Source organism: Sinocyclocheilus rhinocerous, unplaced genomic scaffold, assembly GCF_001515625.1.
Source record: "Sinocyclocheilus rhinocerous isolate Xijiao unplaced genomic scaffold, SAMN03320098_v1.1 scaffold478, whole genome shotgun sequence".
Lineage (NCBI taxonomy): Eukaryota > Metazoa > Chordata > Actinopteri > Cypriniformes > Cyprinidae > Sinocyclocheilus > Sinocyclocheilus rhinocerous.
Window position 1 is genome coordinate 301623 of NW_015651483.1, and position 16408 is coordinate 318030.

A 16408-nucleotide genomic window follows, 5' to 3' on the forward strand; every position below is an offset into this window, starting at 1 on the left:
ATTTGTGACCCTGGACCACAAAACCAGTCTTAAGTCACTGGGATATATTTGTAGCAATAGCCAAACGTACATTGTATGGGTCAAAATTATTATTTGGTAATTATTGATACCAAAAATCATTAGTATATTAAGTAAAGATCATATACCATGAAGATATTTTGTAAATTTCCTACTGTAAATATATTAAAACTTAGTTTTTGATTAGTAATATGCATAGCTAAGAACTTCATTTGGACAACTTTAAAGGCGATTTTCTCAATATTTAGATTTTTTTTGCACCCTCAGATTCCAGATTTTCAAATAGTTGTATCTCAGCCAAATATTGTCCTATCCTTATCCTTATGGTTTTGTGGTCCAGGGTCACATATTTCTCTCATTTCAAACATCAGGAAAAAAGAAAATAAATACACCTCTGATGGTAAAGTTGTCCACTTAGGGAAAGTTGTTGGAAGGTAGAAGATGTGCAAGTTGCGAATTTTTTTTTTTGTTGCTGTTTATGTTCATGATTTGAATCACTCACTTCACTTCAGGTGAGGTCAGACTGCTTAAAACATAATTTTGCAGTTACTAATACAGTTAGCAGCCAACTGGTGAGTAACTTTTTATTTACATGCCAGAGGCATTTTTTTTCTCTCATTTAGTGCTTTCAGAATGTTTGTTTTGGTCGGGGTTTTCTGAAGTAAGGGTCTCATACCAAATTTGTTTGCGTGTGCAAATATTTCCTTGGTTAAACTAGCTGAGATGGCTGAAAGCCATTGTTTTGTGAGATTAATGTGTAACTTACTCACAGGGCTGTCGCTGACTGAAGTGTCATACTCTCACTGTCAGCCATACACAGTGTGTTAAATTTGGACAAGTTCAATAAAACCAGCCACTAACAATAAAATAGCTGGTGATTTTTGGACCTGGTTTATGTGTGGCCACCGCTGTAACAGTTCCAGAGTTTCACAGCAGAGGGCAGTAAAAGCACAGTGAAATGTGTCTGTTCTTTAGGCTCTTCATCCACTGCTTCCATTGGACTGAGTGTAGACTTTAAAACACCCACACCAGATAAAATATTACACTGGAATATATATTTTTTCTTGACAGAGGGATTATTTAGCTGTTTTTTTTATTATTTAAATATTTGTGACAAACAGCACATTTCATTACGGCAGAAGCATTATTGCGCTAGTAGCATTATACTCAAGATGAGTCAGCCTCCTTCAACTCAATAAAATGGCATCTGCCACAAAAACATAAAAATTCATAATAATTTTGTTTCAAATGTTTGCCTTAGTCGATAAATGAATAATTCACCCCAAAATTAAAATGGTCATAATTTCTCAAACCTGTAGGATTTTTTCTTTTGTGGAACAAAAAAGAAGATACTCTGAAAAAATGTCTCAGTGTTTTTTGTTTTTTTCTGTTTGTTTTTGTTTTTGTGTTGTTGTTTTTTTGTGTTTTGCTTTGCTGTGCTTTTGTTTTACTATTCGTTTTGTTACGTGTTTTTCATTTTATTTTATTTAGTTTTGTCCACAATTTAAAATAAAGGGGACCAACATGTTTTGATTCTCAACATTCGACAAAATATCTTCCTTGGTGTTCTGCTAAAGAAAGCAATTCATACAGGTTTGGAACAATATGAGGGTGAGTAAATAATGACAGATTTTTTTGGGTGAACTGTCCCTTTAAATGTGAAGAATATTACACGTGATGGCACATGGATGGGGAAAAAACTGTGATAAATATCTACAAAAGACTTGGCGACCGAACGTTAGCGTACCGCCTGTACGTCTGTAGAAGAAACCCACAGCTATATGAAGTACCAAATAAATATCTGTGGTTATTTTCCTTATTGACATCTAAGCCTTGGTCTCCATTCACTGCCCTCCATGTCGTCCTCCCTCTCTCTCTGCTCTTTGAACGATTTATTAGCGCAGGCATGTTTTATCCACCGTCTGTAAGGTTGGGCTTTCAGCCACACAGACTGTGATTTATAAAGCATTTGATGAGGCTACCACACATTGAATACTAATGTAGCGTTTGGGGCTTTTTTTCTGACTGTAAGAGACAAAATCATGACGACTGAGGGGAACTAAATGTTATATGATTTGTTTAATGCGTTTGTGGGAAATTACTGTGGCTGGCGTGCATTTTTTTTTTTTGTCATTATTTATGGTAATTACAGTAATTTGTGTAATTAGGCCTACTGTTTTCTGTCGTTGAGCGGTTTGATTGATTATGCAGCGGCATTGTTTGGCTTTGATCGTCTTGGCAGCAGTTTTTTGGATGCTTGCTTGGAGAGGAGAGGGTGAAATTGCAGGTCGACTCTTTGGAAAGACGAGGTCTGGTTCTCTGGAAGACGATACTGAGCTAACCTCTGATTTTTTAAATGTCTGGGATTGATTTAGCGAGGCGGTTTAGCCAACATGCATATCAGTCGACAAATAATGTGTATAGATGATGGTTCTTTCTAGATTTTTTGGATCTGATCTGGCTTTCTGTCTCGTTTTGTGTGTATCTGGCCGTTTTAGTATTCTGTGGAAGTGATTTGTTGAAGGATTATTTGCGCTTTCTCTGAATCTGGCAGCACATCCATTTGCGTCGTTGTGTAACATGAGAGTAGAAGGCAGAGGGTGACGTAATGTGAATGTGAATGTTGTTTCTGATATTACACATTGTAACGTTTGTGTGTTAGTGCTAGGACAAAAGAGAGTGTAGATGTATTCTTATTTTGACAAAAAAATATGTTGTTGTTCTGGTGATTGTTAGATTTAATTAAAAGATATTCAAAAGTTTTATTTGAGGCACCAAATAGCAAGAAAATTATACTCCGTTTTATAGTAATTCTTTTATATTGAGGCTTTGTGTGTTTTGTGGTATGACCAAAAAAGGGTAACTATATATATATATATATATATATATAAAGTCCTCTCATTACTGATATATCGTTATTTATATAGCCTAAAGCCCCGTTCACACCAAGAATGATAACTATAAAGATAACGATATTAGCGTCCACACCAGCAAACGATATCGTCTGTTTATTCTAAGCGCACGCGCGTCTGCCGCTTTAAATTCTTGAGCTTGTTACAGCAGGATGGATTCTGATTGGCTGTCAGTGTTTTATTTTTCATCAGCTGGAAAAAAATCATTTTGAAAGTGATCACAACGATATCGTTCCTCTGTATCGTTATCGTTATAGTTGTGGTGTGAACTATGCTATTCTTTAATATTGAGAACGATTTTTAGAACTATATCTTTATCGTTATCTTTATAGTTATCGTGCTTGGTGTGAACGAGCCTTAAGCCTAGCATAGCATCAAAATGTGAAAATTCATAAGATTAATACCATGCTATTGCTCCAAACTCACTATATTAGGTCAGTGAGTGTTTAAAATGACATGAAATTGGCTTGCATTAACTATGCAATTATTTAAATTTAGTAACGTTTGCTAACTAGCAGTAATGTTAAATAATATTCCATTTTGATCGTTTTAATGTTAAAGTATCGGTTTAGGCACCGGTACTGTTTTAAAAGTATTGATTTGACACCGGTATCGTAAAAAACCCAATCGATACCCAACCCTATTCATTCATTCATTTACTGATTTATTCATTTATTTATATGTTTATTTTGCTTTCATTGTTATATCTAAATCACACTTTTCCTTCCCTCTAAAAAAATCACAGAAAAAGTGAGCTTTAATTGGTAACTTTATTTTTCTGTTAGACAGTCCTTTCCTAAGTTCTTTTTGAGAAATGCTGCAAGGTTGACCAGACTTTATGCCTGTAGTCAAAAGTGTGTTTCTGCAAAATTGTTCACACTAATAAGGTTCAGATTAAGTGTGCAGCAGACCCATCCATATGCAGTGTGATCCTGTATGGCAGCAATATGAGCTCACGGCTGTAATGCAGACCAGAGGCTTTTGTACATGCATTAAAACACTAAAACTTCATGGAATATCTTTTAGAGTGATGTGTAAAATTACGTAACTTTTTCCAACCTACATGCATGCAAACATCGCCGGTCTGTTCTCTGTACCATCCCATTAGCCTTTTTTACAGGCGCTTATAAGGACGCTCTGACCCACAATGCCCTGGGTGGAATGGAGAGGTTTGTTTGATTTGAGTGGAATAATGCAGTGATATCAGTGAACTGGCAGTCCTGCCTGTTATTATTGGTTTGCTTTAATTAATGGCGGTTTTTATCAACTCTGCAGATGTTGCTAAAGATTTTTTGATGAAGTAGCTCTATTAAAGCAGCTCGTGTTTCAGTAGAGGTTGTTGAACACATCGTAACAGAAGCCTGATGTTTTGGGGGTTTTTTGTGCCTGGGTCGACTGCAGTTCATTGAGTTTTCTATTGTCTGTGTGTGTTTTTGTGACTCTGAGTGTGTGTGTGTGTTTCTTTGCAGGGGAGGTTAATTGTTTTTGAGGCTCTGGAAGCAGGAGAGATTTCGATGATTTGTGCTCTGCTGAACTAAAGTGAAATGTGTGTGAGAGAGCGAGCGATAAAGAAGCAGAAGTGGTTCTTTGTTATTCAGTGACATCTTCGATCTGAAGGTCACTTGGCCACCTCGCCGTCTGTGTGCAAAAATGAGAAGTACAAAAAAAGAAGAAAAATAATGAGATTTTTTAAATAGTTTACCCAAACTTTTGTTGTTCGAAACCAGTTTGTTTTTCTTCTGTGAAACAGAAAAGTCGGTATTTTGCAGAATGCACAGGCTGCTCTTTTCCATAGAATAAAAGCATAGTGACCTAAATAGGCACAACAAAAATATTATTAAGTGGTACATGACTAATGTGCTATATTGCACATATTCTGAAGCCATGCTTGCTTTAGCTTTGTGAGTAACTGTGTTATTTTTTTATTATGTATGCATACTCTGATTTTTATATTTTATATACATTTTCTAACATTTATTAATTATTAATGTATTATATATATATATTTTTTTAAATTTCAGTTTAAGTTAAGAAATTTTGTTGTGTGCATTAGTTATTTTTATTTGTTAGTACTTGCCAATATTTTGTAGTCTTTAGTAGTTAAGCCAATACTTTTCTAACATTTATTAATTATTAATGTATTATATATATATATTTTTTTAATTTCATTTTAAGTTAAGAAATTTTGTTGTGTGCATTAGTTATTTTTATTTGTTAGTACTTGCCAATATTTTGTAGTCTTTAGTAGTTAAGCCAATATTTCTAATTAGATTTTGTTTTTCATTTAATATTTATGTTTAATTTTAGATTTATTTAAGTTACTGAAAACAAGTTTTAATTTTAGTTTAGTTAATAATAACAACACTGCTGAGGAACAGGCTGGAATTGACTAAAAGAGTGGAAAATGTATATAAAATCTATATTTAAAAAAATAATAATAAAATCCTTCGACTTTCTAATATTATCTGGTTATCAGCCATAGCACAAAAATGTTTATCAGAATTCCTAATTAAAACTTGCTGAATGAAGGCACGTAGAGCCTGGTTTTGATATTGATAATGCTGCAGTATATGCTTTTATGGAGGTTTTTGTCATTTTTATATCACCTTTATTCTATGAAAAAGAGCAGCTTTGACAACTTGCCGTTTTTGTGTTCCACTGAAATAAAGTCATATGGGTTTTGAACGACATGAGGGTGAGGAACTGATGACAGAACTTTTGTTTTTGAATGATCTATCCCTTTAACTTTCATGTGGTAGAGATGCTGATTTTAGTTTAGTCTTTGATAACCTGTGGTTTCCTTTTGCAGTATTGCCTCAGGAGACGCTTTCATTGGCTTTGAAGGATAATAGATCAGCATCTTTAATCAATTTGGTTGCACAGAGCCACATGAATGGTGCACATGTATGTTCAATTGTAAAACTGTCCCTGTTAGTTGCACTGTATACATGCATCTGTAAGCATTAGCAGAGGAACCAGTGGGTTTCTCTGGCCTTCATGACTATGACGCACATTATCGTTCAGTCTGGCCGGTTTTGGCTGGGACGGAGCAACATGTTGCATACGTACTATCGTGAAGAATGCTAGTAGGGTCTCGGAAAAGACCACTGCAGATATACGTGAGCCAGTTACAAACTAGCTGCACAGATCACATGGCAGTCTGCCCGACACATGGATGTGATGCATAACATGAGAGATTATCTTAAAACCTGCACTCTGTCTTCATGTTCTGCTATACAGGAAATGCAAAAAACGTGGTCAAGGGCCCAGCAATCCTGAAAACCATAAGGTTTTCACATTACAAGAAATGGATCCTTGTCTGTTATATAATACACGTTTTCATATACATTTCTGCTAAGACATTTTTTTCCCTTTCTGCTTATTTTTTAGAAATGAATTACCAGTTTATATTCAGTACTTTAGATTATTATTATTTTTATAATAAGCTTAATTTGCTTGGAAAATTAACTGAAAATGTACATCCGAGATGTAGATGAGCTTGTTTCTTCATCGTAACAGATCTGGAGAAATTCAGCATTCCATCACTTGCTTACCAATGGATCCTCTGCAGTGAATGGGTGCCGTCAGAATGAGAGTCCAAACAGCTGATAGAAACATCACAATAATCCACAAGTAATCCACACCACTCCAGTCCAGCAATTAATATCTTGTGAAGTGAAAATCTGCGTGTTTGTGAGAAACAAATCAATCAAGAGTTGTTGTTTTTTTAATTTTTTTAATTTTTTTACTTAGAACTGTTGATTCTGGCTAAAATATGAGTCCTCTATCCATAATATTGCTTTCTCCAGTGTCTCATCTGAATCAGGAGAGAAATATGCACAGATCAAGCACCGTTTACAAGCAAAAACAGTCCAAAAAAAAAATATATATATATATGTTGGTGGATTTTGATGTGAGAGGACAAAAGGGATGGACTTTTTCACTGGAAGAAGCATTATTATAGATTATGGACTGCTATTTTGGCCATAAGAGACCGTTTGAAGTTAGAAACATCTTAATTACAAATAAGTTTCTTACAAACATATAGATTTTCACTTCACAAGATGTTCACAACTGATAGACTGGAGTGGTGTGGATTACTTGTGGATTATTGTGATGTTTTTATCAGCTGTTTGGACTCTCATTCTGACGGCACCCATTCAGAGTATCCATTGGTGAGCAAGAGATGTAATGCCACATTTCTCCAAACCTGTTCCGATGAAGAAACTAAACTGCATCTTGGATGGCCTGAGAGGTGAACTATTTCTTTAATTTAAGTACTCAGTGGTATATCAGAACGTTTAGACCAGGGTTGGGTATCGTTTGAATTTTATCGATTCCGATTCTGATTCTGCTTATCGATTCCGATTCTTTTCGATTCCCAGGTTCGATTCCAATGTGATTAAATAATGATATCAAACATTTATCCTGTGTCTCTTTTCTTGAGGAACGAAACAGACGAATCATTGTAATTTAGAAATAGAATCACGTAGGTGTTTGAATCGTGTTCGCGATCTTTAACAATCTATTAAATTAAAGTGCTTTGTCATGTTGGTGGTGACATTGGAGCGCTTAGATTAGCGAGCAAGGCCCTGGCAGATCGCTAGGTCTGGTCCTCACAGATGAAGAAGAAGAAAAAAGCGCATAGGAATCGATAGGCGGAATCGAAATTTTATTTTGACAACAAGTATCCGATTCCTGACCTTAAGTATCCGATTCTGGAATGGGAATCGATTTTCGATTCCCAACCCTACTCCTGGTTAAACACTGTTGCGGGTGGTTAGTGAGTAGGACACAGCGTATTTGCACAAAAATCTAGCGTGCAAAAGTGGTGCACCCATTCAGTTAATTCCCCTCTACTGTGCGTCTCTATTTCGCAACAGAGAGTTGGGACCCAAGATCTTTTCCCCAGTCAAGTCCCCCATCTTCCCTCATTCTGAACACATTTGTGCCATTTGTATAGTAGCATTTGCTTGGCGGGATGCCGTGTGATCCAGGCTCTATAGAGCTGTTCAGATTAATGGACGGTACATATGGCATGTTCACTTTCCCTCTTGTGCTGTTTTTACAAGGGAAAACCTCTCGGAGCAGAGAGAGAGAATCACTGGGACACAGTTTCTAGAAAAAGTGTTCTATTTTAGATTTATAATCTTCAGGTGAGGATCTGTTTCAAACACACATGCAGAAATTGCTTGTTTTTCTAGATGTGCAAAAGTATGTTCTTAGTTAACTGACATCACAAATCCTACAAGCTCAAGCCAGATAACTAATTGAAAGAAGTTGTCCACTCCACAGTCAATTCTGTCATTATTTATTTGTTTTTATGTCTTCCCAAACCTGCATGCTGTTAGTTTTCTTTCTGGTGAACACGAATGGACTTTATTGCATATTATCACCTGAGAACCTCTCAGGACAATCAAGATGGTCTATTTTGAGTTCACTTTGCTTTAGATTAGTTTGGGTTTGTTTGGAGCACTCCCAAATTCTAGTAAACCATTCCTAGACCCCTGAAAAAGCGTGAAAACCCACCAAATGTTCGATGATTGTTAGATTTTGCCACAATGATGACATTAAATGCCATGATGGAAAATCTCTGTTATTGCCCACTTATTCCGTGAGCATTAGTATTAAATCTACTTATATTTTTATAGTCCATATAGTACTGGCTAGAGATGTCTATTTCCATGCCGACTGTAATTCTTTCTTTGATTTCCAGCTCCCCTGTTTGTCTGATTTTGAGCTGTGGTTAGATGCGTGAGCTCCAGGTTTGCAGACTAGGTGATGATATTAAGGTTCAGTTAATGTAAAGTGAATTAGTGTCATATCCTGAATTCGTCACAAGGTCAGAGTTTGACGTACAGTAAACCATTGTCACCCCTTGCCAAGTGCTCTTCCATTACTGCTCATCTCCCATTATCTTATGCCTGATTCCCAGCTGGCTAATCTATTGCCATGAATACCTCCCGGAATAGTATAAGAACAGCCTGTTTTATTGTTTAAATAAATAATAAAAAAAGTTTGAATATAAGCTATAAAGTTGCCAATTGATTTTGTCTTTTCAAGACATGACGAGTTGTTCTGGTAGTTTTAGTGGACGTCTGTGCATCTGCACTCACATAGATACATCAGTGCTTGTTACATCTTAAAATTATGTTGCATTTTAGAAACAGCACAAGCCTTTTCAGGAGACATAAAAGAAAGTGGAAGAAAGGGAATATAAAACCCAGCTATGATCCCTTTTCCATTGACTTCCCACTGCTTTAAAGACTTTTGTGCGATAGCAACGCTCCCTGTGAACAGAACTGACTTCCTCCTGTTTTTGTTTGAAGGCTTGAAATCTATGAAACGGAGAATCACAGAGCATTTTTTCCCTCAAACTGTGTCTTTTTCCTTCCCTTGTTTCTGCTGTCCTCCATGACTTTCCCTGGGTTCATTGCCTTGTGCATTATTCAATCTGTCACTGGCACTGCCAGAATAAGATGCAGTATTTGACATCAGCATACTGATGCTTTAGCCGGCTTTCCCTTTTTTTTTTTCTAGTTTATGGTCAGGAAAATCTGCAAAAATAAGAAAAATTCTGCGACGAGTGAACGACGCATTATTGTGCCATCCCAAAGAGGCACAAAATCACTCTCGCTGACTTTTTCATTAACTGTTCCCTCCTGGTGGAATGACCTGCCCAACTCAATCCAAGCAGCTGAGTCCTTAGCCATCTTCAAGAAACGGCTAAAAATACATATCTTCCATCTTTATTTGACCCTCCAACTCTAGCACTATTGTAATTCTATTTTACCTATTTGTTTTCATTTTTTATTAAAAAAAAAACACTTGAGCCTCTATCACTTGCACTCTCTATTCGTTTTATAACTGCTTGTTTTTCTAAAAAAAAAAAAACCTCTAACATTAGCTTTCTATATTCTTTTTCTATTCTATCTACTTGTTTTCTTTGTTTGTAACCCCTTATTTACACTGCACACGTCTGTGGTGCAATACGGCTCCGACATGGCCACCGGAGCTGATCGCAGCCACTTCTAGTCAATGCTTGTGTTTATATCAGCCGCGCTGCGGCACGTTTCCGAAAGCGTTCCAGAAGCAGCTCTCCACGCTGCTTCGCTAAAGATACACGCCTACGTCTCCTTTGATCAAAAATAATGGCTAGTGCAGTGGCTGCAATATACGTAAACCTACCAACATCCGTCGCCATGACTTATCGCAAGGAAAAAATTACATTTTAGTCACATAACATTGGTTAATGGAAATGCCGTCATTTCGCAATAGTTTTTTATCGACATTTATAAGATATCACAAAAGATATCACAAAAACCGGCTAATGTTGGAAAGAACTTACTATTATACATATATTAATATACCAATGAACTTGGATGGATGGATGGCAATAATATCGCATATTGCGATTAGGGATATGCCGGTATCAAATTTTCATGTTGCGATTAATTGCTAATGCTTTTATTACGGTACACGGTATTATCACAATATTGAAATTAAGTTGAAAAAGTGCTGTCATAATACAGTATAACAGGTTTACTAACTTTTTGAAAAATACCGTGATATTAATTTTTGGTCATACCGCCCAGCACTACTACTACAACTACACTACTACTAGCCTGTGGTAGTGCTGTCTCTGTTTGAAGAACTCAATGATAACCTTGACAACTGGCCAGCTGGACCAATTACATTCAGTTAAATTCAATAAAGTCACTGTTAAGTTCACTTCTACCGTAGTCTCAGAAATGCATTACATCACAGAAAAAGAACGGAAATCTGCCATTAACCTTGTGTTTTGTTCTCGGAGTGGGTAGCGATTGGTTTCATTATATCTCAGTAGGTGATTTTCCTCATCACAGATTCTGAACTCTATGCTGGGGGCTCAGATTTGTTACACGTGGAGAAATTGATTCAGCAGAAGTGATTTCGTTGGCACATCTCGGTGGTCGTTGGTGCTGGAGACACAATGCAGAAAGCACACTTACTTAGCTCTGTGTGTGTTGGCTCATGTACTCACATCTGTGTTTGTGTATGTTGCTAAGCTGCTACCTCCACAGGTTGCTGACTCATTAAGTCACTGTTTGCTAGTGTGACCTCATGAGAGATTGCGGTTGTGTTGCTGCTGGGTTTAAGTTCACAATGGACAATCGCGATGAATATGTTTGATGGTTAATTTCATTGTTCTCGAAGTCCCATCATGGAATCAGGCAGCTCTTCTCCCGTTACTGACAGCTGACGGGAATTAAATCTCTCTGTGTGGTTGAATGCATATCAGAGTTTGTTTTTGTGTTTTAATGGTGCTAACAGCTTGTTTGAAACTGATTCTCTACTGGAAAATGCCTGAGCGCTTGGCGTAATTATGCAGCGCACGGTTGCATAATTATGTTCTGGAGTTTCCAAATGTGAATTTCCAAGCGTGGCTGATATGTCTTATATTAGACTGTCATGACGGCTTTAGTATTGATGCTTAGATGTTTCTTAGATGGCAGAACAGGCGGAGTTGAGTTTTCATGTTCGTGTTTTGGAGATTTAGCATGTCAGATTGATGTTTATTCAGTGGTGTTGTTGTCAAATACACATTGTTAAATATTATTTTAAAAGCTTTTCCATTCTCGTTCAGTCAATCAGTCACGCCATACGAGCGAGACAGAGGATCAACACGATTTTCGGACGATTGGCATGTGATTCTGAGATGACTTCTGTTTGGATGCAAAATTAAGTGTACAAAGCGTGACGGACTGGGAAAGATTCAAACTTCTGTTGTCAGAGGCCCCATTAATGATGTTTTCTAGGGTCACTGGTCATGAGTGATGCTTGCCCTATTTCAGGTGTCCCGAGTTGATTTGTTTTTGGCATTGTCGACCATTCGCGTCTGCTGCTGTGCTTGGTTGACTTGATTGTTTCCGTCCAGTTTCTCCAAACTCAAACCAACTGGAACGTGATTTTTTTTTTTACGTGACTATTTTTGTTCTCTTGTTATTTTTGCAGGAGCTCTCTAGTTGTGGCTGGAACAAGAAGGAGAAACACAGTTCAGCACCCAACGCTGTGGCCTTCACACGACGCTTTAACCAGGTAAACCACAGACACTTTTTGTTGTTGCCCCATTAATTGGATATAGACAGTGATTAACTGTAGACTTGGAGCTGAGGAGGTTGAAATAAACAAAACTGGAGAATTGGAATTCGCAATTGCTGTAAACGTCTGTCTGAGTAAGTGAATTATTACAAATTAAAATCAACTAAAGATTAAAGCACTTTGGCAAGGGTCAGTGGACTGGCAGGGGGCATGGTGGTCATATTGTTGGCAAATTAAATAAACATGAAGACAGTTTAATAACCTTTTATAATGGCAGCAGCTTATAAAACAACACAAATATGAACAAATAGTAATAAAAAAGATTTAAAGAAACATGTAATTCTTTGAGAATGAAGGGATTTAAAAATATTAGGAAAGACGCTTTAACCAGGTAAACCACAGACACTTTTTGTTGTTGCCCCATTAATTGGATATAGACAGTGATTAACTGTAGACTTGGAGCTGAGGAGGTTGAAATAAACAAAACTGGAGAATTGGAATTCGCAATTGCTGTAAACGTCTGTCTGAGTAAGTGAATTATTACAAATTAAAATCAACTAAAGATTAAAGCACTTTGGCAAGGGTCAGTGGACTGGCAGGGGGCATGGTGGTCATATTGTTGGCAAATTAAATAAACATGAAGACAGTTTAATAACCTTTTATAATGGCAGCAGCTTATAAAACAACACAAATATGAACAAATAGTAATAAAAAAGATTTAAAGAAACATGTAATTCTTTGAGAATGAAGGGATTTAAAAATATTAGGAAAAACGGATTTTATATAAGTCAAAAAAAGGTTAATTTTATAGACTATATGTGACCCTGGACCACAAAACCAGTCTTAAGGGTCAATTTTTTGGAATTGAGATTTATACATCATCTGAAAGCTATAAAATAAGCTTTCCATTGATGTATGGTTTGTTGTGATAGGACAATATTTGGCTGAGGTACAACTATTTGAAAATCTGGAATCTGAGGGTGCAAAAAAATCTAAATACTGAGAAAATCGCCTTTAAAGTTGTCCAAATGAAGTTCTTAGCAATGCATATTACTAATCAAAAATTAAGTTTTGATAAATTTATGGTAGGAAATTTACAAAATATCTTCAAGGAACATGATCTTTACTTAATATCCTAAAGATTTTTGTCATAAAAGAAACATGGATAATTTTGACCCATACAATGTATTTTTAGTTATTGCTACAAATATACCCGTGCTACTTAAGACTGGTTTTGTGCTCCAGGGTCACAAATAGATGTTTTGTTACCATTCCAATCCATCAAAAAGTACTGGGTAGAGAAACCAAAAGAGTATGCATAATGTTAGTTGGCTTAGTTCATTTAGCAAATAGATATTTCCTTCAGTTAATTTCACACTTAATTATGCTCATTAAAATCAATGTATTCTACAAGCTTTTGTTACTTGCGCTGTTTATTTCTTTCGTCTATGGTACTTCATCTTTAATTTAGTAGCACATTAAAGCTGTATTTGTGCGGAATGAGAGAGATGCGCACCGTGTAGCCTAGCGCATTTCACACAGGCTGCTAGTTTCACTTTCACTTTAAATAAGTTGTGTATGCTTGACGTTTAAAATAAATGTTGTTTATAGTGAATGCTTCTTTAATTTTGTTTGTTTTATATTTACGATTTAGTTTTAATCCAAATGATGCATGTGCTATGTGAGCGATTCAAATCCATCAGAAAGCTAAATAAAACAAAACTTTTTTTAAGTGTTTTATGTTCACCAAGGCTGCATTTATTTGATCAAAAATATATAGTAAAAATAGTGAGAATGTGAAATTTAATGTCAAAATTACTTTTCTACTTGAATAAATTTTAAAATGTAATTTATTTCTGTGATGCAAAGCTGAATTTTCAGCAGTCATTCATCTTCAGTGTCACATGATCCTTCAGAAATCGTTCTAATATGCTGATTTGCTGCTCAAGAAACATATCTTCTTGTCAAAAAAACAGCTGTGCAGCTTGATATTTTTGCAGAAACTGATTTTTTTTTCCAGGATTCTTTGATGAATAAAAACTTCAAAAGAACGGTGTTTTTAAAAAATATATATATAGTTTTTTGTAACAATGTAAAGGACATTGCAGTCACTTTTGATCAATTTAGTGCATCTTTGCTGAATAAAAGTATCTATTTCTTTTCTTTTTAAGAAAAATTTTTGAGCAGTAAAGTGTGGTTTCTGAAACATACTTTTCAATAAAAAATAAAAAAAAATCTAAACTGGAGACTCGATTTGCACATTACATTTTTAAACATAATCAGTAGCTTTTTAATTTACTTTTTTAAAATATACTTTTCCATTCAGAATTATACTTGAATATGCGTGTGGTCAGCCAGTTTACTACGACAGGAAACATGTTTATTGTTTCTGTGGCCACATGTATTGGAGAGTAAGTTTGTTTTAAATAAAAACTTCAAATCCTACAATGCGGAAAATAAGGTTTCCAAGTGGTTTGTGTTATGGATTGGGCATTAAAGTGCAGAAAAGTGTTGGTCCAGGTAAATGTTCGGGTCATGAGGGGTGAAGGCCTCTCTAGTATCAGCTTCCAAGGGCTGGCATGCTTGTAATGCGCTGGCTGAACATGTTTGCGAATGAGTATGTTTCTGGCCAAAATCTCTTGACTTTATTGCCTTGGATTGGCTAAGTTGGAAAATTACGTCGCCGTCAAGGTTCTTGTTAACAGAATTTGGACTGTATGCTAACACAACACGTTGTGATTGTATGTCACAGTCACTCCAGGTGAGTGAGACAAGTGGGAAACTAAACTTGCATTTACATTTTGGCTCTACTGTGAGCAGGTGAGCTTATCACTGCGCTGAGGCCTGTGCGAAGATGTTGGATGCACACCACTAGGGCTGGGAAACACTGACTTGATCCAGTTGGCCTTTGAAGAAATATGTGGCCCCCACTGAGTGTCTACAAGTTTCTGTGTGCAATCGTTGCTTCATAATTGGGAGAAGCTGACAGTGTGTAACTAGAAGGGAATGATTATTGATTAAGCTTATATGCAATGCAGAAGTTGTTTTTGCACCTCTCCACTTTAAGACTTAAACACACCCTCACAGACACAGACGTTCTCCCCTGATAATATGGTTATGAGAATATCAGTGAGGAATTTGTGTTCTGTGGAAACTTCTTTCAATATACATCCTGAAAACGGCTAAAGCGGCTGTTCAGGAACCCACACGCACTCGCCTGCCAACACAAATGTACTTTCTTAAAGATGATACTTGGAAAGGTGAGAACAAAACGTCCCAAAAAGACTGGAACGTAATGTCCTAAGGTTACTGAACTATATGTGTCACTGAACTATATAAACTATAACTGAACTATAACTATTTTAATGATTCAAGACTCACTCCTACAGGAAAGTCTTGTTTTGTTCCTGAATGAATCAGCGCTTTTGACCAAATTGGTTGAGTGACTATTTCAATGACTTACTTAAAGAAAGTCACTAGTTTAGTTTCATCATTCATACTGAACTCTTAACTATATAAACTAATGTCACTGAACTGTATTATGTTTCACTGAACTATATAAACTATAACTGAACTATAACTATTTGAATGATTCAAGACTCACTCCTACAGGAAAGTCTTGTTTTGTTCCTGAATGAATCAGCACTTTTGACCAAATTGGTTGAGTGACTATTTCAATGACTTACTTAAAGAAAGTCACTAGTTTAGTTTCATCATTCATACTGAACTCTTAACTATATAAACTAATGTCACTGAACTGTATGTGTTTATATTAGTGCTGTCAAAATTAGTGCGTTAATGCAGCCGATTAATTTTTTCAGTTTAACGTGTTAAAAATATTTAACGCAATTAACGTAGGGGCGGAGCTAGGATTGGCCACCCTACTCGCAACTGCTGCTTCTGTCACTTTTTCTCTTGAAAAGAAGTGCATTTATTCAGTTGCAGAACGTCTTTACGACCACATCAAACGGGAGATGTTTCAGACATGTACTCCAGCTTCACCTCAGCGCAAGGCGTGGGTCAAACGAGCACAGAAACGGTACTGTGCTCGCAGCGCATGTCTCCCTCATCTAACACACCCAATTCAACTCGTCAGCTCATTAGTAGAGACGAAGTGGGTCAGAAAAGGTAAGGAGAGTTGAGAAAAAATACAATGCCTGTCAGATCCGCGTCACGTTCAGCAGCGGCAGCTCTTAAAGAAATAGCAGCCAAAACAACCTAATAGCCAGCTGCTGTGATGTCTGTTAATCAAAGGAAAAAAAAAACGAAAAAAGAGGAAATCATTAACTTTTATAGCTTTAAGAATTCATCTATATTTAATTTAGAATTTAGTGTTTGATAACTTCAATTTCAATTTCTGTATATCTCTGCTGAAGGGCACAGGTAAATATGACATT

General features: G+C 36.3%; 1 protein-coding gene across 3 annotated transcripts in view; it reads left to right on the top strand.

Annotated features, from left to right (window-relative positions):
• LOC107712857 (ras-specific guanine nucleotide-releasing factor RalGPS2-like) overlaps positions 1–16408 on the top strand; it is a 136054-nt gene that overhangs the window by 52556 nt on the left and 67090 nt on the right. For all 3 annotated transcript variants that reach the window (XM_016518222.1, XM_016518224.1, XM_016518223.1), the window contains exon 6: positions 11925–12008. In XM_016518222.1, the coding sequence (XP_016373708.1) occupies positions 11925–12008 (84 nt within the window). The remainder of the gene's footprint in view (positions 1–11924; positions 12009–16408) is intronic.